This window comes from Myotis brandtii, unplaced genomic scaffold (genome assembly GCF_000412655.1).
Source record: "Myotis brandtii unplaced genomic scaffold, ASM41265v1 scaffold326, whole genome shotgun sequence".
In the NCBI taxonomy this organism is placed as follows: Eukaryota; Metazoa; Chordata; class Mammalia; order Chiroptera; family Vespertilionidae; genus Myotis; species Myotis brandtii.
In genome coordinates this window covers 2,539,249-2,565,230 of record NW_005362534.1, presented here as the reverse complement: position 1 = coordinate 2,565,230, position 25,982 = coordinate 2,539,249, and the positions used below count along the sequence as shown (strand labels likewise).

At 35.6% G+C, this 25,982-nt stretch overlaps 1 protein-coding gene across 6 annotated transcripts in view; it reads right to left on the bottom strand.

The window, feature by feature from the left end:
- Positions 1-25,982, bottom strand: part of CNKSR2 (connector enhancer of kinase suppressor of Ras 2) — a 243,332-nt gene that overhangs the window by 193,941 nt on the left and 23,409 nt on the right. For all 6 annotated transcript variants that reach the window (XM_005870966.2, XM_005870967.2, XM_005870968.2 and 3 more), the window contains exon 2: positions 4,303-4,466. In XM_005870966.2, the coding sequence (XP_005871028.1) occupies positions 4,303-4,466 (164 nt within the window). The remainder of the gene's footprint in view (positions 1-4,302; positions 4,467-25,982) is intronic.

The window sequence follows — 25,982 nt, the reverse complement described above, 5'->3', positions numbered from 1 at the left end:
TGCTGATATATAACCATTAAGAAGCAGTGATAATGAACAACATAAACTGATGAACAAAAACAGATCCAGAGACAGAGAAGCATGGATCAGACCATCAAACCTCAGAGGGAAAGTAGGGGAGGGTGGGGGTAAGGGGGGGAGATCAACCAAAGGACTTGTATGCATGCATATAAGCGTAACCAATGGACACAGACACCAGGGAGGTGAGGGCATGAGTGGGGGGTGGGGGGCAATGGGGGGATAAGGACACATATGTAATACCTTAATCAATAAAGAAAAAAAAGCAGTGAAAAGCAAGTTTAATATTTGACCTCTCTGGGGAATGTGAGCAATTTATTGCTGGATACTCTTGTGTGTATGTGTGTGCGTGTGCGTGTGCGTGTGCGTGTGTTTCTGTGTTAACTTCCAGAACAGGTGAACTACATAATGAAGTTTTCCCAAGAAAATAATGTAATACTATGGTGCTTAAACCCACAACTGTAGAGGGATTAAAACTTAGAATTTGAAGGGATTTACCATAGCTCCAGAACTCACATATCAAAATGGTCTGGACATATGTCTCTGATGTCATCCTTTTAAGTAAGTTAAGGTCAGCAGAGCTTGTTTGGAAGCCAAACTCTAAAGCCTAAAGGTCTAGGATCTCTGAAGGTAACACTGAAATAATCTACCATCCTTCTTTAAACGGGCAGTGTACGAGCCTAGTACTTGAGTGGCTCATCTATACGGAGCTCTAGTTCTAAGACATACACCCTGGACTTCAAACTCCGACACACCCAACTACTGCTGTTATAGAAGATGTGGCAATTAGGAGATTGCTGGATTAGATGCTCATTTCCAAAACACTCTATTGCACTTTCATGGCCACTCTGACACAGATTTGGAGACCAGCATGCAAAAGCACTGTGGACCCTTACCTTACCCCAAGTACTCGTTTATTTCATAGATGATTTTGTGATCTGATTCATACAAGGGATAGAGTGTACAGGTGTGTTCTGGTCTGAATTAATTTATCTTATCTCAGGAATAGGGAAATAAGAAGATTGCCAAGCAATTATGTAAAAAATGTGTCAAGACTCTTTCATCGATACTTTCGAAAAAATATTTATTCAGCACCCACTGTTCCCTGGCATTTGTGCTACATGCTAGGTGTTCAATAAACAGTCACTTTCCCCACACAGCTTATAGTCTAATGAAGAAACAGATATTAAAATGATAAACACACATATACATATATAATTAACATATGAAATGATGGTTAAGAAAGAGAATAACATTGGAGGGTTAATTTTAGACCAGACATGGGTGGAGGAGTGATCAGGAAATATCTCTTTGAGGAGATGACAATTAAGGTAAGACTGAAATATGTAAGTGGGAGTTGCTATTCAATGAATATGGTTTCAGACTCTACTCTTCTTTAGAAACTTCTTTCAGTCTGCTCTTTTTCCCCCTTGCTTATCCTATTCACTTTTTGTGAAATTTGATGACATTATTGATATTCTTTAATGAAAATAGCATTCCCTATTGCTTCTGTGACAACTCTTTTGTGGTTGTTTTTATGCTTCTCTGACCACTCCATAAGCCTTCTCTGCAACTTCCTCTTCTTCCTACGCAGCCCGAGTGCTGAGTGTGTAGCTGTGTCCTTTGTTTTTTATATTCTAGAGGCCCTCTCCTCTATCTATGGATTCAATCCCTATATTCTTGACACTCCAAAATTTGTATATTCAGTTACTTTTCAACTTCAAACTCATACGTTCATCTCTGAAGAGTATCTCTTTCTGGATAACCCAGATGCCTCAAATTCAACAAATTCAAAACTTGATTTATATTCCCACCTAAAACTATTCTTGCTGCCATTGCCTATGTCCATTATTACAAAATCATTGACTCTATTTCTGCAGCTAGAAAAGATGGAATCTTTCTCAACTCCTTTCTTAATCTTACCCCTCATATTCACCAGTTCTTCTCTATTCCTATTGCATATCCATCCTTGGTTCAAGCCCTACTTATAGCCTGAGTAGATTATTTTAAACATTACCTAATTATTCTCCCATCTTTAGTTTATGCCCACTCTATTCCATCATTTTCATTACCATCAGTTACCTTTTAAATACAATTATTTGATTATTCTTGCATGGTTCTCCAATGCGCACATTAAGAAGTACAAATCTCTTATCATGATGTTAAGGTTTACTGTCTGGCCCTATCTTCCCCCCCTTACTTTATTTTTTATTAAACCTTTATTGTTGAAAGTATTACATATTCCCCACCCCACTGACCCATTTTAGCCAGCTCCCACCTCTCCCAGGCCTTCACCACCCTATTGTCTGTGTCCATGGGTGATGCATATATGCATACAAGTTCTTCGGTTGATCTCTTCCCACTCATCCACCCTCCCCCACCTTCCCTCTGAGATTCATCAGTCTGTTCCATGCTTCTATGTCTTTGGATCTATTTTGTTCATCAGTCTATTTTGTTCATTATAGTCCTATCTTTTCATGCCTAATTTCCGCTACTGTTTTCCACCTATTTTTTTCATCCCAAATAGCTTACCATTTTTCAAACACACCAGGCAAGCTCTTTATTCTGTGTGCATGTGTACATGTTATTGACTTGAAATACCATTCCCTCTGCTCCTCCATCTACCAAACACATGCTCATTCATATTCTATGAGGTTTCATAAATATTATCTCTTTTACAATGTAAACCCATCTATTTTAGGCAAGCTAGTTATTTTCACTTCTGTGCCCCCATAATATTTAGCATATACTTTATTTTAGCAATTATATTATAGTAATGTGATTGATTATTTCTATGTCACTCTCTAGGCTTTTCAAGAGAACAGAAACTAGATTTTACATCTCACACACACACACTGCTGAATGTATTAATTGATTTTAAAATGATGTTTAATTATCCACTCATTTCTTATTAAACATCATCATCTTAATAATACTTACTATTTATTGAATTCCTACTGTGTGTCAGGTGCTGAATTAGGCACTATACAAACACTATCTCATTTGCTTTTTACAACAGCATCAAAAGGTAGTTGTTATTATCTCTGTTTTAAATAAAATAACTAAGGCTATGGTGAAATTATCTCCTCACAAATGTCAGTAATTTATGTAGCCAAATTTCAATCCCAGATTATTATAAGACATGTTCTTTTTCATTGTAGTTCTACCCCCTCACAAATATGTGGAAGAATTTAAAACCAATCAGGTTATTGACATCTTATCTAACATGGAAAAAAATCTACGTTCCTCTCAGAATATCTAATGTACTAACAGAATTTTGCAGGATTATTATTATTATTTTTTAAATATATTTTATTGATTTTTTACAGAGAAGAAGGGAGAGGGATAGAGAGCCAGAAACATCCATGAGAGAGATCCATCAGCTGCCTCCTGCACGCCCCCCAGTGGGGATGTGCCCGCAACCAAGGTACATGCCCTTGACCGGAATTGAACCTGGGACCCCTGAGTCCGCAGGCCGACGCTCTATCCACTGAGCCAAACCGGTTCGGCTGCAGGATTATTTTGACATTGCTTTATCTTATCTAATTAGGTATTGCTCTTTTAACATACAAAAAGTAACCATACAAGATACAATATTCCATTTTCATGGATGCATACATAAAGAACATGTAAATAAGTCTATTGTTTGAAGAATAATTTTCTAAAATAGGATTAATTAATATTTGTGATCCTAAATCAAAACTTTTAGAAGTGAATGGATTTTATAACTGATTATATACAATTGCATATCCTAAATGCTATGAAAACTCCTTTGGTGAGCTTTAACTTAATTTTTTCAAGTAGCTGAACGTAATGTCACTAGCTGAGTTGTAACTCTCCTTTTTGTTAATTGTGGAGTTTTAAAATTTTTATTTATTGATTTTAGAGAGAAAGTGTGCAAGGAGAAGGTGGAGGGAGGGAGAAAAGGGAAAGAGAGATCCATTTATTGTTTCACTTATTTATGCATTCACTGGTAGATTCTTGTATGTGTCCTGACTGGAGATCAAACCTGCAGTCTTTGCATATTGGGACAATGCTCTAACCAACTGAGGTACTGGACCAAGGCTAAACCTCTTTAATTTGCAATTTGGCACTGTATAATATACCAAATTTAACGAAGGAGGAAAATACTACATCCAGTTGTTTGAATACTTTCTACTAGTACTTAAATTAGTTTTAAAAACAGAAGAAAAGAAGAAAGGAAACAAAAAAGAAAAAAAAAGTTTAAAAGGAAAGAAAATGACAAAAAGTAAAGCTTCCCTTCCCACCAGTTTATGTCCTTACCAGTGCACACAGAAGGTCAACTGCTTCCAAGATCAGCTCCTGATGGCCAATGCGGCTGACCCCCAGGTCTTCTAGCTCCTGATGTGTAATGCGCAGCAGCTGGTCCCCACTGATCTTCTCCCTCTCGAAGTTCTTAATATACTGTTGCAAACAGTCATCAAGACCTGCAAAAGAAAAATATGGTAGACCAGAATAAAAAAAATCAGTTGAACCAAACAAATAGGAAAATAAAACAAGCATTAAGTCCTACCAAGCCACAAGTCCAGTCTATTTTCAACTCTGGACTAGTTCAGTAATCCACCTTTTCTCAATCTATATATGTGCTGCAGTGGGAAAAAATCACTTCATCATATTCCAAATGGTTAAATTCCTATTTGGATTTTCATCCGCAATTAGGAATTCCTTACCCCTCTTCTCAGTTCTCTTTGTTGACTATTTAATAAAGTGTGCTAATAGGCAGGCTCCCCGATTTCCAAAGTTATCTGCATCCCATTCCTCCTTCCTTCTTTAATCCCACTGCAGAGGAGAGATATCTTTCTTCCTATACAAGGCTAATCGATCTCCCTGTGCTCTGGAATTCCATCTACTGCCACCTTAACACTACTTCAAAAATTTAAAAAATTAAATGCTCTCTTTATTTTAACCCTTTCCTATTCATTGACTCTGTTCAAACTGCTGGCATCTTAAAAAGCAAAATAAAACAAAAACAACACCTGCCGTAGACCAATTCCAGCATGTCATAATTTTAAGAGTTTCATCAAAAGGTTGATGAAACTTGGGGACTCAACAGGGTTGAGTCACACATGTAGTCACCTGTTGGAAATGGCTAAAGGCATTTCCCCAAACCTGAATAGGAAACTGATTGTGGAGGCCAGACAGTTAAAGGGCATCTTAATCTACATGTTATTGCCTCCTACTGGCCAAACACCTGAACAGCCGTAGGCTATTCCCCCATTCTGACAATGGACTCTGTACCCTTTGATACCTTACCCATTGAAGTGTATTATCTCCACCTTGCCTTAGGACAAATTGTGTTAATAAAAGCAAGGGTCCTAGACAAGGAGGCACTCTTCAGTTCCTTTAGCTGAAGGTCCTCTGACCCCCAATGCCTTTAAAAATTATATCTCATCTCCGGACTGGACTCTTTATTAGTCTCTGGATTTCTATGTCATCTACGCACAGCACATTTTCCAGATTCCTGAACCCTTCTTGATGCTGGGACATGAACCCCGGCATAAATGGCACCCCAGATGGGACAAGAGAAGCCAACAATAAACACCTTTCTTTGATTTCCTTAATCTTGAGTTCTCCAGTAGTCTGTTATTCCCATCAGAATTAAACCCCTTACCATTATTTCCTCAACTTCAATGCACTTCTTAATCCACTGGCATTTGAATTTTACACAAATCCGAGAGTTGAATTCCACAGTGGATACGTTTTCAAGATTATTTAGGGCACTTCATAAGTGTTTGGCTAGGCTATAGAATGCGTTAGCTTCAATAACCTATAAAATGTCTTCATACAAATGATGAACTAGCCTAAGCATATTACTTCTCTCTAGATTTTAAAATAAGGAACACCAAGAAAATGAGGCAATTCACAGAAACGAAAAGGTCTTGATTATATCAAGTAAAGAAATGAGAGACCTTAATGGGCTACAACCCAGCTGGAATTACAACAAAGCAGAAATTATAACCAATTAGAGAAAGCAGAGATGAGGTTAGTACAAATGTGCAAAGGGAAGTCAAGTCCCACAACATTAAGTAGCCACTGAGTCAGGAAAAACTTAGTCTTAAAAGCCAACTGGTTCTGATAGGGTCTAGTACCAAGGCAACACATGTAGTTACTATATTATCAAGCTTTCTTAATGTAACCTGAGTTACCCTGCAGTCTGTCTATACTATCTTCTCTTTCTTTCATTTTCCGATAGTATGTGTACATTGCTCTCTCCAAGTTCTCTTGCCTCTTTGTCCATTCCTTCTCAGTCCTCTTTCAGGATACTTTCTCCAATTGTCCTAAAACTGTTGCTCTCCTTTCCAGGGACCCCATTCTGGCCTCCTTACTTCTCACTCTTTACATTCTAACTGAACAATCTCATCCCTGCCTATGTCTTCAACTACCAACTAAGAGCCTGTACTTCCATTTCAGACCTTGCTGCAATCACTGTCTCAATGAACGGCAGCACCATCCATCCCAGTATAAAACCCAAATATATGGGAGCCATCTTAGATTTATCTACCTTCCTTATATCCCTGTATCCAACCAATCTCCATGTCCTAAATTGTTCTTCTGAAATATATTTTACATATGTACTTTCCTCTCATTCTCTAGTGCCATCTTCCTAAATCAAGCCATGCATTTTTCTCATCTGGATTAAAGAAGTTTTATGGTTTTACTGCTGCTAGTTATGATATCCAATTCATTTTTCCCAACATAAAAATTCTGATGTCATTCACTATTTCAAAATTTTTCAATGTTTCCTTGTACTTATGACAAAATAAAATCTCAACTCCCTTATATACTGGTCATAGCTCTTCCTGATCTAGACCTAGCCTTCCTGTACAGACTCATTCCAGAACTCTCACTTCTGAATCTCCAACTTCACAGACCTCCATTACAACAATGCCCATATTATATTATAACTCCTTGTTCCCATGTCTGTGTGTCCAATAAATAGCCTGGGAATTCCTTGAAGCTGGACACTGCGTCTTCTGAATTTGGAGAATCTGGGGCTTAGCACAGTGGCTGACACAGAGTGGTGTTTAATAAGTGTAAACTGAAAACATTAAACATTTATTTTTATGCTATATAACCTGGTCAGAGCCATAAAGGAACATTTTACATAGGAGCTAAATCTAAAAGTAGTGTGGGCAAAATATTTGGTATATGGCATTTTGAAGCATTAATGTCTTGATACATTGCAGAAGAATATGATTGAATGTTATTGAGTTCATTTTTCTTATGATTCCTCTATGGGAAGCAATGATAAAGGATGGCCTACAGTGCCAATGCTAAGCATCATTATTAAGTTTACCAAACAAGTCAGTTACAAGTGGCAGTGTAGAAATAAGGAAGAGAGGCTTGTCCTCGATCTCATTAACTGGTACCTAATTTAGTTATTGAGGTATATTACTCCATAATATAGGATGTATCTTGGCTCCTATGTTAAAAATGTAAAATATATGGTAAACATACAGATGGGGTATTATAATGAAATTATAATAATGTCACTTTATGTCAATATATGTAGTTATAAACTATAAAGTGCTTTTATATAGCTTTTCACCTGAATTATAAATAATCAAAGACCTTATAATATTTGAGAGTTGCTGTTTTGACTGAAAGGTCAAAACCAATATTTCAAACTTAGGTATAGAGCAAATATGGTACAGAAAGAGTCATCTACAAAAAAAATCACAAAAATAAATACATAATAAAATAGGACTAAAGGCCTAAATCTCATAACTCTAAGATCTATGCAACATACACACATAATAGCTAAAACCCTTCTTCTCACTAATACACTATTTTATTTAAAGTAGAGCTATCCCATTTTCAAGAATAAGATATTCTTTAGTGATCATATGACTAGTCTTCAACACTGTAACAGATAAAATGAGAACAAACATATACCAGATTTTTTAAAAATGTTATTACCTATTCCATTTTCCTAAGATTTTTAAGCTTTAATGTTGAATGAATTATTCCCTTAGGTTCCACAAAATTTTACCCTATTTTGTTGATATGTTCTAAATAACTCTAAGTAAAATTTATAACCCCCAATTACAAATTCCTACCTACTGTTCTTAAGAAAACATATAGAAAATGAATTTTGATCCATAAACCTCACAAATTTACCATGAAGAAAATTGTGTACTTGTCAACTGAAACATTAAATAAACTATATACTACTTTATCTAAGACCATGGCTTAAGAGAGTTGAAAAGAAGGCTTGTAATCATTACCACAACATGTTAGTCTTTTCAGTAAATTATATTGCTTTTCACCATCTGCAATGAAGAGGAATGAACATAAAATCATAGATCTAGAAAGAGGTTCCAAAAATGAAACATTTTAAAAATGGTGACATTAGAAATATCCTAAGGATGCACAAATTTTCAGTAAATTAATGATATTATAGAAGAATGGTGAAACATAATAAATAAATCCAATATAAGGTGAAAATAGAAATGGAATTATTACATCTACTGTTAAAAATCTTAAAAACCCACTTTAAAAGTGGGTGTTAGAGGATGTCTACTGATACTCCAAGAAATTTTACTTTTACATAATTTTCTACATAACACATGCTCTTATCTAAAAATAGAACACTCTGATGCTTATAGCAAAAAATAAAAAATGTAAATTCATTGATTAGAGTTCAGTTGCCACTCATTATTTACGGTGAAGAATAAAGATCAACATATGAAGATTTGTGAGGATCTGTGTCCCTTCTACAAGATAAGGTTAGAAAATTAAAACAAACATGCATCAATCCAATATCCTGAAAATTTCAAGGCAAAAGATTTACTTTTAAGTTAGTTTTCAGTCCCCTCTTTTTGTGTATACTGTTTTTTGTCCAGATCATCAATGACCAATAACACCATATTCAACTGCCTCATTTCCAATTTCATTCTCCCTAAGAAACTTATTCCTCTATTTCTACCACTATTTTTCCAGTCTCAGAACCTTCTTGGGTGACTCCACAGTTTAATATCTTATCTTGTCAGTTAGTGAGAAATGTAATTTCTTCATTCAAAATAGCTCTTGCTTTGTCCTTTCATTTTGGATCTCACTGTCATCACCTTACTCAGGCTGTACAGTCTGCCCTGATGCCTAGTTGCTCCCCCTGGCATTAGTCTACCATCTATCACTGTCAGATCTCTAAAAACACTCTTTGATCAAGCCACTCCTCAATTCAAAAACTTCAATGACTCCTCCTGCCACAAGGTTAAAATTCAAAGATCTTAATTTTTTAATTTATAAGCCTTTTTTGGGGAGAGGAGGGTCTTGGATGTCTGTGTCAGGTAGCATTCAGGTATTAACTGTGACATCTACTATAGTTAATAAAAGTATTTTCTATAATATAAATAGCCAGAAACTCATACATATAACCATTCTTTTCTCCTACATATAGGATAGTATATAATCCTAAGTAATCTAGCAAAAGACAATTCATATTTAAGATCTGTGATAGTTCCTAAAGCATCTGAAAATGATAAAATTATATTACATTGCATTTCAGTAAGTGAATTTTACTGAATTCTAATTATTGGGAAACTGGCCAACCTATGTAAATGTACAGGCTACTTAACAGATACCCAGAATACTTAATAAATCTAATTCCTGAAGTATTCTAGAAAAATGAGACTATGTAGTTAAAATTTTCGTTAACGACTGCCTTATAGTTCTGGGAAAATATAGGCATACAAATTCTTGACTTCATTCAGAAGAGCTAGCCATCACTCTTACTTAGTAAGTAAAAGTGAATTTACTCTTTGTTCTGCTTTTTACTAAGTTTTACATTTTGTTCAACCAAAAAAATAAGAAAAAGTTTTCTTCAAAACCATCTATGTCACTAGACAATTCAAAATTCCAATAAAAACAAGCAATATCTGCTTTAACAAGTGAGAAATAATGTGAAAAATAACAAACTTTGGGGCATCCATACCATAGAATACTACTCAGCAATAAAAAAAGAACTATTGATACACACAACAACTTGGATAGATCTCAAGGGTATTATGCTAAGAGAAAATGGCCAATGTGAAAGAGGTTATACTGAACGATTCCATTTATATTACATTCTGAAAAAGGCAAAACGATAGCAGCTGAAAACAGATCAGTAGTTGCCAGGGATTGGGAATATGAAGAGGCAGTGACTATAAAGCAGTGGGAAAAAGATTTTCTTTTTTGGGGGGTGATGAAATTATTTTGTATCCTGATTGTGGTTTTGGTTACATAAATTATACATGTGTTGAAACTCCTACAACTGATAACACCCAAAAAGTCTATTTTATTCTGTTAATTTAAAGAATAAAATTGAAAAAAATTACAAGTGAATTATGAGTTATATAACATTTTGAAAATACTATTAAACTGAAAATTTAGTGGAAAAAATTTCCTTCTGACATCGTTTTATCATAGTGCTTGTCATAAAAGACCCAGGCCAGGGAAGAATGTTTCCAGCATTCCATTCAGCAACTATTTATTAAGCACCTACTAAGTTTAAGGCAGTGTGCATTTAACTACCTTTGAAAAGACTCCTTCACCCTGCTGATTGGCAGAGCTCAGAGGCTATAAACAGAATTTCTGTCAGAGAAAGTGTATATGATGTAGAGTGTGCAGACTGGTGCACGCAGTAGGAAACCAATCACTGTGCCCTGTGGTCTCCAGAAGACATCCTGGAAGGCCAAGCCCTATTATACTTATCATTACCATTTCTACTCTTCTCCTCAGATCTATATTTTTTTCTAATAACAACCTTGTCTTTAAGACAGAGACTAAAAAAACAAAACAAAACACAATAACCTTGATTGGTGGTGATAATGTCAATTGTTCCAGTTTGCAAAACAATTCAGCCTTCCTACAGTCTGTTTCTGGTTCTTCATTTTAAACCAGAGTAAATTTTATCTGGATAAAAACTCCCCTTTCCTATTAAATCACCAAAAGAAAACAAACTAAGGAAGCAGACTATATCAGCTCTGAAATGAGGAGACAGTGCTACATAGCAGATGAGATCCAATGTTAAAAACTAAAAAAGGTACTAGAGAAAACTGGGTTCTGTATCAAACCAAAGACAGAAACAGTGAAGAAAAAGATAGATAGGTTTGACTAGATAAAAATTAAGATTTTAGTATGACATACTACATCAGAATATTCACAAAAAGTACTTACAATATATCCAGTGATATACTGTATCAAGGCTAAGAGGGCAAAGTAACCCATAAGCAGACTATCAAATTGCTTAAAACTACTTAATTTTAAAGTACTGATATATGGTAATATGAGATAACAACCTTTCAAATGCAGTGGCACATTAAACAAAACAACATTTTAATGGTTTCACAATTTTGTAACTTTTAAAGTGTTGTATGCAGAACATGGTAAAACAGCTGGACTAATGGTTTTTCTCAAAGGGATTCAGGACAGCTCACAAGCAAATGTTTACTAAATATTCCTTTAGTAAAGATAAGATAATCTCTAAATATTATATAAAATTATTCTGCAATCCATATTTTAATTTTTAAAACAGTCTAAAGTTATTTTAATAACATGTTTAATAAACAAAGGCTGCCTACTATTATCATGGAGCTTGATGCTATTATATACTTAAGAATTCATATACAATATTTTTCAAGTACCATACTTTCTTATCAAAATTAATGTTTAGTTGCACAGTTTTCACTAACTAAAACTGAAACTGTTTCCTTTTTGCAAGTCTTCACAGTCCTTATTAAGGATATTTTATTAACAGGAAAACAACTTTAATAAGAATCATATATAGACCAAGTATAAGCAATTAGTTGATGTATTTAATTTTACTACTTAATGTATAGTCATTTTTGCTTGTTTGTTTAAGGAAGCTTAAGAGCACCTAAGCTTTTCATCTTTTATTCTGTCATTCAAAGACCTCCAACTTCAGGCCCTAACCTATCTTTCTACCATTCTCTCTCATACATTCATATATCTTAACCTGAAACCAACTTGAACAATTCAACTCTTTACTTAATGTGATTCCTATTATCTAGAATATCTCTTTCTACTAGTACATATTTAGTTGCTGAAATCCTGTCTGGTCTTGATCTTGGAATCAGATGGATCTCTCTTCTCTTAATATCTATGGATTTTACACAATAGTATTTGTTACCTGTGCTGTTTCTTTATAATCTTTGTGTTATTGTCTCACTAGAGGCCCAGTGCACGAATTAATGCACAGGCGGGGTGGTCCCTCTGGGTGGCCTGCAGGTATTGGGTTGAAACCCACAGTCCAATGCTGCCTGCAGCTCCTATCTGCCGCACCCACTCATCCCGGCCCCACTGTGCCTGCTGTGCCCAATCAGTCCCGATTGGGAGAGGCTTATGCTGCCGCAGCAGAACTCACCAGCCATGAGCCCTGCATCTGGCACCCTCTCAAGGGGAGTGGCCTGTGGGATCAGGCTGAAACCGGCTCTCTGACATCCCCCGAGGGGTCCCAGATTGCGAGAGGGCTCAGGACAGGCTGAGGGACCCCACCGGTGCACGATGGGCCAGGGAAGGACAAGGGGAGGGCTCCAGGGCATGTCCGGCCCATCTTGCTCAGTCCCAATCGGCTGGACCCCAGCAGCAAACTAACCTACTGGTCGGAGCATCTCCCACCTGGTGGTCAGTGCATGTCATAGCAAGCCGTTGAGCAGCCTTAGCATATCATTAGCACATTACGCTTTGATTGGTTGTTCGGTTGTTCTGCCATTTGGTCTATTTGCATATTACCCGTTTATTATATAGGATTCTCCCCCCAATAGATTATAGAGCCCTGAAGGGTAGCATCACTGACTTCTCCACATAGCACTAAGCACAGTAGGTACCTGATACATATTCAGACATTCCTGCATTTAATAAATATTTCCTGAGGTAATTACTATGTGCTAGGCACTGGGAATCAAATGCCTAGCAAACACTTACATGAACATTGACTTCATGGGGTTATAGTACAATACTGAAGACAACCATTAATCATTTAATTGTCAAAATAGATGTATAAATACAAGCTGTGATAATTATGAAGGAAAAATACACTGTGCTATGAAAGACAAAAACGGATATTTTTTCCATGGAGTTGGAAGTCAGGAATAGAAGGCTTAATTGAAGAATTGACAATGATACTATGACCCATAAACTTAACTGTTATCTAGGCAAAGGGGAGGAATAAATAGGGGGCAATGTACCCAAGAAATAACATATGCAAAGATCCTGTGCTACAAAAAGAACACTGTACATTTGAAAAACTGAAAGAAGTCTGTGTGGCTGAAATGCAGAGATGAGGATGGAGTTAGAAAGATGGGCAGGGGTGAGATGATGCAGGGTCTTGTAGGCCATGTTCAGGATCCTGACTGTGAACCTGAGAGCAATGAGAAGGTACTGAAGGGTTAAATTGGCAGCATTGAAAGTGTTTTGTGAACATTACCTCTGCTGTAGTATGGTAAATGAATTGAAGGCTGCCAAGAGGGAGGAATATTGAGTAACATTTGAAATAATTTAAGTATGGAATGTTGTTCACTTATCCTAGGATAATGGCAGGGAAGGTAGAGAAGAGATGGATTGGAAAGAAGATCAAATGGGCAGGATTTGGTGCTGCGTGACGTAGAGGAGGCAATGAGAAGGAAAATGATGCCCACATTTCTGGATCACAGAAATTGAAAAATGGTGACATTCTTCACAGATATTAGAAACACTAAACAAGAAGAAGTTTCCTTCTGAACATACTGGGATTACAGTTCCTTTGAGACAGCTAGGTAGCAATGTTGAGTAGTCAGAAATCAAGGAAGGTCTGCCCTGGAGACATACTAGTATATTTGAAAATCACTGGTATACCAGTAGAAAACTGAAGCCACAAGTGTTACTGAGACTGACTAGGGAAAATGAGTAAGGAGAGGACTTAGAATTAAACCTTTAGAAACGAAAAGGTAAAGACTTTGGTAGAAGCAAATCTACAAAAATAACCGAGGAAGTGCAGCCAGAGAGAAATGGAATAAAATGAGTAAAAAGTGATTCCATGGAAGCTAACGGGAGAGAATGTTTTATCACTACCAGTACAGGACTGGGGTAAAATAAAACATTGTGTCAGGTTGCCAGAGTTCGAAGCTCACTCTGAATTTAACAATTAGGAGATTTATCAATGACTTTAACCACAGAGGAGCATACTATAAAAATAGAGGCCAGACAGAACATGGAGTTGAAGGTTGAGAAAGAAGAAGCCTTAGATGTGAAATATTCCTTTAGAAGAGTATATGGTATTGGTAAAGATGGAGAGTGGTTAGGGAAGTGTCACATCAGGTAAAAGGGACTACTGTTATACCAGTTTTAGACATGTAGGAACTAAAGCTTTGTGAGATTAGGTAACTCCCTAAGTGTACTCAGTAAGTAACTGACTGGCAAAGCAAGGATTAAAACCTACTCTCAGAGGATTCTGAAGCTCAGTCTGTTTTGACTACATCAGACCATTTCAAGACTGAAAAAAAAAAGATCTCAACAATAAATTGGATTTGTAGGCTTTGGAAAAAGAAAGGGGTAAATGGAACTGATAGAAACATATAGTTATTAAAATGAAGAAGAGATAATATAGGACAGTGGTTAATAAAAAATCACACTATTCCAGCCAGCTGGTGTGGCTCAGCAGTTGAGCACTGACCCAGGAACCAAGATTTCCAGTCAGGGCATATGCTCAGGTTGCAGGCTCGATCCCCAGGAGGAGGCATGCAGGAGGCAGCCGATTGATGATGTTTCTATCCCTCTCCCTTACTCTCTCTCTAAAAATAAATTAAAAACATATTAAAACATCACACTCTTCCAGACTGGTGTGAAAAACAATTATTTAAAACTACCAAGGACTGAATTCCATGCTAATATACTCTGATGAACTGAATACATTATAGGGTACCTGGTTGGCATTCTACCTGAATCCCACATTCAAATGAATGAAAGGAGAAACACTGCAAATAGTTTTTTTTTAAATTTCTTTATTTTTATTTTCTTTATTGATTAAGGTATTTTTTTTTCCCCGCCCTTGACAATCCCCTGGCCTCCCCTACCCCCCAGTGTCTTATGTCCATTGGTTTTGCTTATATGCATGCATACAAGTCCTTTGGTTGATCTCTCCCTCTTAGCCCCACCCTCCCCTGCCTTCCCTCTGAGGTTTGATGGTTTGATTAATGCTTCTCTGTCTCTAGATCTATTTTTGTTCATTGGTTTATGTTGTTCATTATGATCCACAAATGAGTGAGATCATGTGATATTTATCTTTCTCTGACTGACTTATTTCGCTTAGAATAATGCTCACCAGGTCCATCCATACTGTTGCAAATGGTAGGATTTCCTTCCCTTTTACAGCAGCATAGTATCCCATTGTGTAGATGTACCACAGTTTTCTAATCCATTCATCTACTGATGGGCACTTAGGCTCTTTCCAAATCTTAGCTATTGTAAATTGTACTGCTATGAACATAGTGCTGCATACATCCTTTCTGATTGGTGTTTCTATTTTGGGGGGATATATTCCTAGAAGTGGGATTACTGGGTCAAATGGGAGTTCCATTTTTAGTTTTTTGAGGAAACTCCACACTGCTCTTCACAGTGGCTGCATCAGTTTTCATTCCCACCAGCAGTGTACAAGGGTTCCTTTTTCTCTGCATCCTCGCCAGCACTTGTCACTTGTTGATTTGTTGATGATAGCCATTCTGACTGGTGTGAGATGGTACCTCATTGTTGTTTTGATTTGCATCTCTCGGATGATTAGTGACTTTGAGCAAATAGTTTTTAGATATCACTGAAACCAATACAAACACAGAGACTTGAGAACTCCTCTTCCTTATGTTCTTCAGTGCCATCCTTCACTCACCTTCTATAAGCAAGCAGTTGCTCTATAACAAAGAGTATATGATTTTTCATAAGGATCCCCCAGCAAACCAAATAAAACAAAAAAGGAATAACAATTTTCTTCTGGGCCTATTCTCATTTACTCTGTCTTAATTTCTTTTAGAAAATGCTAAGCTGGCCATGGTAGTCCATTTTCATATTGAAGAGTTGATGCTAATTAACAGTAATCCCTTCCACTTATTTTTTGTACTCACTGTATGCCAACCACTGTTTAATGCACTCCACAAATATTTTCTCATTTAATCCTTAGAACAACCTGAGGAATTACATATCATTACCTTGATTTTATAGATAAGTAAATTGAGATTTAGAGACCATGCTCAGGATCCCTCCGCTCAATAAACAGAAAGGCAAGGTCTACATCCAAGTCCTGATTCCACATCCCCTTCCTTTAAGCCTAAACTAAATTTACACTAAATTAGAAGGAGTGGGAAAGGGTGAAAGAGACTGTTCTCAAACTGATCATCTGTATCATGCCACAAGTCATGCCAAAAATATTTTTCCACTTTCCATTTAAAACTTTAAAGACATTGTTTTAAAATACATTTACCATACTTAAATTAAATTCTGTATCAAAAGGGATTTAAGTGAATTATTTACACATCCACAAACACACCAGCTCAGCAGGATAGCACAAATAAAAAGATGAGAAAAATATGGGTAAGGGAAAATATGGTGAGTCTTCAAATAGGAGCTGGAAACAATGGTAATATAAAAAATCCCTATCAATGAATGTTAGAGTTGCTTAAGTGTGGGAGGAGCTAGAACACTGGCTGTAAATGGTCTACAAGCTAATGAAGAAGAAACAGGATTAGGTACACAGTTAAAACATTCATTAGAAAAAAAGCAAGCCAGTTTCTCAGAGAAGCCCATCCATTCCTGGCACTAAAGTCAGACAAAAGAGTTCTCCTGGGAAGAAATCCTTGTGTGATGTAATGAACACAGCCTTCAATAAACCCTTTCAATAAGTACAAGTTTCCATTGGACTGTTTCTTATAGCAATGCTGCAATATATATTTTCCAAAAATTACACTGTATATAAAACAATAACTGGTTACCATGAAGACAGAAAAATATTTATGCTTACTGGCTTTAAAACTATTACAATTTATCAAAAGAGGTTATAATTCTATGGAGAAAATAGCTAACAGGGTCTCTTTTTTATAATGGTAAAAACCAAATAGGTGCTTTATATTTGAATCAACTTTGGAAAACTGATAGTTTGTCAACAGATACCTAAAATGTTTTAGGGATACACATTATATATTCACTAAATTTAATGACAATTTAAAATGAAATACACCTCTGTCATACTTCTTACCTTGAAATGCATCTTTACAGATTTCTTACTTAAAAAAGTACAAGTCACAGGCAACCAAAGAAAAAATAAATTATACTTCATCAAAATGAAAATTTTTGCCCATCAAAGAATACTATAAACAGAGTGAAATGGCAACCCACAGAATGGGAGAAAATATTTGTAAATATTAAATCTGACAAGGAATTAATGTCCAGAATATATAAAGAACTGTAAACCAACAACAACAAAAAGCCCCAAATAACCTGATTTTTGAAATGGTAAAAGACTTAAATCAACATTTCTTCAAAGAAGATGTACAGATGGCCAATAAGCACATGAAAATGTAAACATCACTAATCATTAGGGAAATGCAAGTCAAAATCATGAGACACCATCTCACTCTGATTAGGATAGCTACTATCCTATCCAGAAAACAACCAAATAAAAACATAAAACAAAATAAGTGTTAGCAAGGTTGTGGATAAATCGGAACCCTTGTGCAATGTTAGTGGAAATGCAAAATGATGCATGCAGTATGGAAAACAGTATGGTAGTTACTAAAAAAATTAAAATTAGAACTACCACATTATCCAGCAATTCCACTTCTGGAAATAGATCCAAAATGATTAAAGCAAGGTCTCAAAAGGATATCTGTGCACCCATGTTCATAGCAGCACTGTTCACAATAGCTGAAAGGTGGAAGCACCCAAGTCTCCATCGATAGACAAATGCACAAACAACATGTGTATAGACATATAATGGGTTATTATTCAGCCTTTAGAAGGAAATTCTTACACATGCTATAACATGGATGAACCCTAAGGACATATGTTAAGTGAAATAAACAGTCACAAAAGGACTTATAGTGCATGATTCCATTTACATGAAGTACCTAGAGTAGTGGAATTCATAAAGACAGAAGGTAGAATGGTAGTTGCCAGGGACTAATGGATGGGGGAAATGGGGAATTAGTGTTTAATGGGTACAGAGTTTCAATTCTGTAAGATGAAAAGATTTCTGTGGATGGATGGTGGTGATGGTAGCACAAAGTGAGTATCTTCAACATCACTGAACTTTACACTTAAAAATGGTAAAGACAGTAAATTTGATGTCAGGTGCATTTTATAATTAAAAAATGTAATTGTGAAAATGATAAACTTTATGTGATGTACATTTTAACACAATAAGAAGTATAAGTTAATAAATTAATTTTAAATGGCCTAAATTTGCTACTTTCAAGTATTAATTAAGCTTAAAAATTTGGGGGAAGTATATGGATATATGAATGCCACAGCTGTAAATTACTATTTTATATGTAATTACTATATGTTCATCTGTAATCAGATTTCCCTAACAGAAACACAATTTCCTTTTCCTGACTAAAAAACAACAATCACCAAAGATAATGATTTACTAAATTCAGTAAATCTTACATGGAACTCATCAATATACTATCTCACCCACGCTAATTAATTCATCATGAAAAAGTAATTTGCCTAATCACAATGGCACTTAATACAGCTGCCATCCTTTTTACTATTTTAATTTAATGTCTAAACAATATTATTGGGGATGAGACATGCCAAAAATGTTTCAGCAATGTGTGAATTTTATAAAAAAATTTACACTAGCTATATCAAGAGGGAAAATAAATTTGTATTCAAGTGCCAGGCAGATAAATTTTGAAGGAATACTAGCACAGGAATTAATCAGTCATCTTTGCATGCTGGGAGAGATTTTCTTCTCCAGGGAGGAGGGAGCCCATGAGCAAGAGGGAGCTGTCTCCCAGGGGGGAGGTATTGGTGGAGGGTAACCCTTGAGTAATGTCACTGGAAAGGGCAAAACTTGTTGATTCAGCTTTTGGAGACACATCTAATCTTGGCTTATCTCAGCCCCAGGCTTCCCTTAATATTCTTGATTTCTTCATACTTAAATCTGGTCCATAAATAAGTAACTGTTTCTTATTCTTCTACCAAAGCCCAGACCTCTATATGATTTTTCTCTGACCAAATAGCTTGTTGAGCTAAGGAATCCCTCCCTTCCTGTCCCCAATATTAGGATCCCCACCCCACTGTATTGCAATCCCTGATACCAACTTCCATTTATTCATTCAACAACTATTTATCAAATGCCTAGTTATAAGCTAGATATTATTCCAGGGAGTATGAATAAAAAGGTGAGCAGAAACAGACATGATCCCTGCCTTCATGGAGCTAGCTGCTAATAGCTTGCTGGGAAAGAAGCACATTCAGTTGAGAATCACAGAAGCAACCCTGACAAGTAAATTGAAGGGAAGGAAAGGTACCTTTGCATGGTGCTCCAAAAGCCCATAATGGGGGGATTTGACCAAATCAGAGAGATCAAGGATAAGTTTTCTGGAAGAAATGTGGCAAGAACTGAGGTCTTGATGAGTGGGAAGCAACCAGTCAAAGAGGGAAGGAAAAGCATTAGACTCTAGAAACAGCAAATAGCCAGGGGCGGGAGACAGGATAGAGAGCGAGGCAAAGGCCAGCATGACTAAAGGTTGTGTTCAAACTTGTGTTCCAAAAAGATCTCTGGTTTCAATGTGTTTGCTATTTGCCAAAGAAAGGATGGTCTCTGGTAGAAACTAATCTTCCTGCTCAGCACCTTCACTTAATTGGCTATTTGAGCCACGTGAGTTGAAGCATACAATTTTCTCAAACTTGTCATTTCTTTGGCCATTTTATTCCCTTGTGCCTATGTATACCACCTTGGAAGGGAAGGAAAAGACCTACAAGTAAATCCTATTCCATATGTAATGTAGACAGAGCTATATCCATAATCGCCTGAATAACAAACAAAAGCAACAGAAAAATGTGATAAATGTAGAAACAGCTTTTAAAATGGTGATTCCAGAAACACTGTGGCAATAGGTGAAAAACTGCCTTTAGAAATTAGTTCATTTTAATTCTGATATGTGCGCCTCATTAATTCTGACTGAAACAATTTCCACACACACAAAAAATCTCTAGCAGAAAAGTAACTGCAGAAACAAATGGCACCATTCACTATTAAAACTAAATGCAATACATCTCCTATGATCTCTCCCTAATACAAATTTTATTCAGCATTTCCAATTCACTGTTTGGAGCATCCTCCATTGTTACACACACACACTTCCTCAGTATAAATGAATGTCAGCATTAACTATTAAATAATTTCACAGGTCAAGCAAAAAAAAAAAAAACAAAAACAAAAACAAACAAACCCTGTGTTTTAAAAATTTTCTGACTCCTAAAACAAGTCCTTAAATACTAGGCACAATTTAGTTTCCAGTCATCTTATATTTGCCATCTAATGTTTATATCACTCAGTTTTACTGAATATTAAGATAAAGCTATGAATTTTGGTCTTTTAAAACAAAGTTAAAATGTATTCATAAGGATTTATTTTTTCAGGGTATCAGGAACCATCTATTTATTCAACAACCATTTTTGGATTATCTAAGAAAACCATAAGTGGTGATATTAAATTTTATATTTGTTTTATTTCAGGTATCAGAATAAATACATAATATCATACAATTATATTAAAAGCCAAATAATTTTTATGGGCCCATAATGTAAGTTTTACTTTACCTACGAAAATGGGCTATTTGGAAGGTTTAATTTTTTTTCTCCCTAAATTTATGACCTTTTTAAAATAATTTTTAAAAAAATATATTTTATTATACCACAAAAATAATTATTTTAGGCAATTTATAGGAAAAGTGCACCCCTACATTCATTGCAGCATTTTCAATAGCTAAGACGTGGAATCAAAATAATTGTACTAATTATAACTCAAAACAGTGTCCGTTTTCCATTGCTTCTCAAATTCCATGTGCACACAAAACATCTGGGCATCTGATTAAACTGGAGATTCCAATTCAGTTGGTCTGGTGAGGGGCCTGAGATTTTTTTAACAAGCTCCCATGTAACAATGGACATTACTAGAGCAATGTTTGTTAGAGGCAAAAAGAGATGATTTTTTTTTCAACAAGATATGAGGTCATTATCAAATAGGACAATAATGATGACTGTTAATACACATAAATAGATGCAAGTAGGCTTATGTTGCTAAATATCTAGCTATGTCTTTTATGGGCTTAGCAGTCCCAATTAGGAAATGATACCCAACGATTAATAGTATTTGTCATAAATTTATAAATCACAAAGGACCAAATTTTTCATACTGTAAGCTAGACAAATTATTTTAACTAAGTGGGAAGAAGAAAGGCTATGCCAAAGTAATTGTAATTATTCTGATTTGAATAAATCCCTAATTGCATGTTTTAAGGATAAGTATTTAGAAAACTTTCTAATTTTCCAAAATGTGAAGTCTATGGAGAAATTCACCAGGCTAAATGAGCACAATTAGTTTCATCCTTCACAATACTGTTATCATCAATTATAAAATAGTGCAGTGAAATTTCTTCAAAAAAGGAAAAGAAACGACAAAGAATACATGTTCCTTCTCATTAAGCATTTCTCGGATACCTCCTAAAATGATGGGAATCTTTTAATATTTCACATAATTCCTCTTTGCTCAGTAAAATTATCCTTCATTATGATAGCATTCTACTGCAATCACTGCCTGCAAAGTGGGCTTTCTCCCTTGTCAATCAAAATGGAAAAGGTTGTCAGCAAGCACTGCTTTTCTCTTTGTTTCCTCCAGATGCCAAATTCCTGCACGTGAGTCTGAATCAGAAACACTGGAAAATTAGAAAGGAGAAAAAAGTTCTACAGATATGTATATGAATCAGAGACGTGGGGGGAAAAGAAGGGGAGGAAGAGAGGGAGGGAGGAGAGAATCACAGCCTTGGCTAAGAGTGTCAAAGAAGCAATTTGATTAAACCCACCTTAAAAAAAAATCCTGCACTCACTTCTTCCTGAAAAGACAACATCGCTTCTCTATTCACAAATTAACCTCCATAACATCTGTTTCTTAGCAGATTGCAAGTGCTTGCCAGGAATTGGAAGAATTAACTTTCAGATGACATTTGCAAAGTCCTAACTTATAATTTAATACTAGATTCATATCGTTGTCAGCCCAACAGTTAATGGAGCTTAATATTCTTATGATTTTCCTGATTAAATTACTGTTCATGAATCTACTTTTGCAGATAGCAGTTTATAAGAGAAGGATACACAAACATCATCTTTGCTCAGTTCTCAGAATTTAAAACTGTCTGACATGAAATGCAATTTAAGATCACTAGATACTGATGTCATAAGAGAAAACCATTTATTTTTAGTTACCTCCAGAAGACACAAAGAATAAATAATCAGCTCTTCTAGGGAAAGGAGACCAAGCAAGAAGGAAAAAACAACAACAACCAGAATGTGGGGCTTAGAGAGGTTAGGGCAAGGGCAAAGACCCAACACACATAATGACTTTATATTATGCAAAGTGCTACCCAAAAACTTCTGAACATGGCCCAACAAGAGCTTATTCACTCACCCTCCTATGAGACTTCGGTCACTGCCTGAAAGCAGCTGTGCAAACAATCTTTTAGCAAGCTTTTATTTCAATTCAGTCCCAAATCTTTCCATTGCTGAATTTTCAGTGAAAAGACTGAGAGATACAATATTTGCATACATATAAATGTATTACCATTGACTGCAACCCAGGCCTATACTCAAGACAACTGTAAATCAACCTCTGAAATGAACCAAGCATTTACCAATAGTTATCTTGAGTAGCCACAAAGTAAGAGCTATTTCCTGCACTGTTTTGCAAATACTGTAAATATAAAAAGTAAAACAAACTGTGATAAGCATTACAAATAATCTTGGTGAGAGCTATGGAAATATTGGCAGACATCTCTAAATGTATATGAGAAAGATTCATATTGCCTTTCTATTTTAATTTTATAGTAGAATCAAAACTGCTCCTTTCCCAAAGGCAATCATTCAGTACCCATTTTTAACAGCAGACTACTGAATTCAAGGTAGTTTTTCAGAAATGGGAAATTTTTTAAGGAACCAAGAGTGAATAATATTTTTTCTTTTTTAGAATGAAAATATGAAATACATTAAAATAGGTAACAATCCAAGAAAACCTCCTAGAAAACATGTTCTCTCTGATTATAGCATCACAGATTAAAAGTCACTTAGGAAGAGTGTGATTCCTTCGGTAATGATAAAGGCAACTTTAAATTCTTAATAAGGTTTTGGACGCCTATAGTCATGATCAAAGTATTCTAATCCTGACTTCCCGGTGCTATAATAAAAAATATGATAAATAAGTCAAAATGGAACCTTGCATTCCAATTAAAAACTCAGTCATGTCATCCAAGTAAAGTTTTATATATAAAAAGAGCTTATTTCATTGCTTTTCATGGCAAACCCAAATCTTGTCAAAAAGGAGGATATTATTTCTGCTTGAGTTAGAGAGGCATGCAATTGGTGATAATCTCCTAAAAACACAATAATAGGGAAAAAAAGAACAACTAAAAACTGATAAAAGCCAAGCATAGGAAACAGAATACAACTAATCTGGAGAAACTGCCCCTTTCTGGAAGGAAATATGGCTCATGTGTGTCTATGATAACTACCCCAATGTTTTATTATGGCATCTCTTCAACACATACAATATAGTCCAGCCTGGAAGTTAACTAGTTTAAACTTGAGGAGCTAATGAATATGTAAATTAGGAATATTTCTTCTGGGAAGCATTTCTTCTGGAATAAGATTTATTTCTCAATCCTGCATTTCAAGAAATATTTGAAAAAGCATAACATGTTGGGGGGGGGGAAGACTTGCCATCCATTCCATCCCACTCTTCTTAAATCTTTTCCTATATTTTGTTCCAGTACGTTCATTTTTTAACCTTAATTTAGAAAAGTGGGATGGAAAAAGTCTTCCTAAGCATATACAATACCAAGTAGCCATAGAAGGGGGAAAATAACAGACATGGCTACATTAAAATTTAAATATCTTTCTGATAAAAGGGGACTTTTTCAAACTACACACATGAGCTCTAGCTTCTGATAAAAAATCTCATGTTCCCTCTTATTTCCTTTACTCCTTTAAGAAGCTAAGCTTTAGTGAGCCACTGTGTTTTCTTAAACCCTCACCTGAAGAGATGTTTATTGATTTTTGAGAGAGAGGGAAGGAGGGAGAGAGGGAGGGAGGGAGTTAGTGATATATATAGAAATATCCATGTGAGAAACATTGACCCCATATGCACCCCAATTGGGGATCAAACCACAACCCAGGTATGTGTCCTGACTGGAAATCGAACCTGCAACTTTTTTGGTGTATAGGACTACACGCCAACCAACTGAGCCATCTGGCCACTGTTTCTTATAGAATTGTTACATCTCTTGCATATGTATGCCAGAGTTGATCTTTTTTTCTAAGTCAAATTCTATGAACAAGGTTAGTAATTAAGTGCTGTGATTCTTTCAACTAAGTAAGCTATTTTTGCACTCTGGTTTACTTTATGTAAATGTTGTGGCATGTTTCTATTTATGAATGTAGAAGCTGCAATGAAAGATCCTGCGTGGAACAGTATGTCACAAAATGCTATTTTTCTGGAAGCAGTTATTTAAAATTTACCACAGTTTACTCTTTGTTCTGACCAGTAGCATGTGGTTTAAGTGAAATATAATATAGCAACTATATAAAGAATAGAAACATATATTGGAGTCAATATAATGACTCTAAGTTAGGATAAGAGTCTACATTTAATTTCAGATGCTTAGTAAGACCAGCTATAGGGACTATATATGTCATTTCTGTATTTCCAGAACAGAACTTCGCTCACAGAAGGTATTTAATATATGTTTATACACTGAAATATATCCTTTGCTTTACTTTAAAATTCAACAGAGATTTAAAGTTAATCTTGTTAGGTTTTTAAAAATCTCATGGAAGATTTTCTTCTTCTAAAACCTGTATGTAGTGAACAGTAATCAGTTAACTCCTTTCTCTCTATAACAACTTTACATTCATCAGCCATAGTCACTTTCCGTCTCCACATCATGGAATCTGAGTTGTCTTTGATAGTTTACACAGTTAGTTAAGTTGATATAAAGTTCATGTAAAAAATTAAGAGTAGAATTGCTAATCTATCACATGGTTATTGGGAGTCATTAGTTTAGGCCATGATATTTTAAAAAAGGTAATACAGGCTTTGGGTCATAAGACAGAGAGTACTGAAGGAGAACTGTTTTTTCCTATGCCTGTTACCTGTGAATCATCACACCCACAAAATGATGAGGGAAATGCGGCAATTTAAAAGGATATTTTCCTATTGTATGAAAATTTTCCTTAAAAATATAAATCGATGTGAAAATCTTGGGTTTTTCTAGTACTTCTGTGGGTTCATTTTTTACATTTATTTTTAAAAATTTATCTTTATTGTTAAATTTATCTTTATTGTTCCATTTTTCCCCACGGACCCCTTCTAGCCTGTCCCTGAGCCCGCCCCAGGGCTTCATCACACTATTGTCTGTGTCCATGGATTATGCATATATGCATACAAGTTCTTTGGTTAATCTCTTGCCACCCACACACCCACCCCCATCTTCCCTCTAAGATTCATCAATCTCTTGTTTCTATGTCTCTGGATCTATTTTGTTCATCAGTTTAGATCCCTAATCTATTTGGGGGTTATTCTTATGTATGGTTAAGAGGTATGGATCTAATTTTACCTTTGTCATACAGTAAATTTCTGTGTGTGTTGGGATGTAGTTTTGGGCTTTGTATTCTATTATATTTGTGTATTCATTGGATAC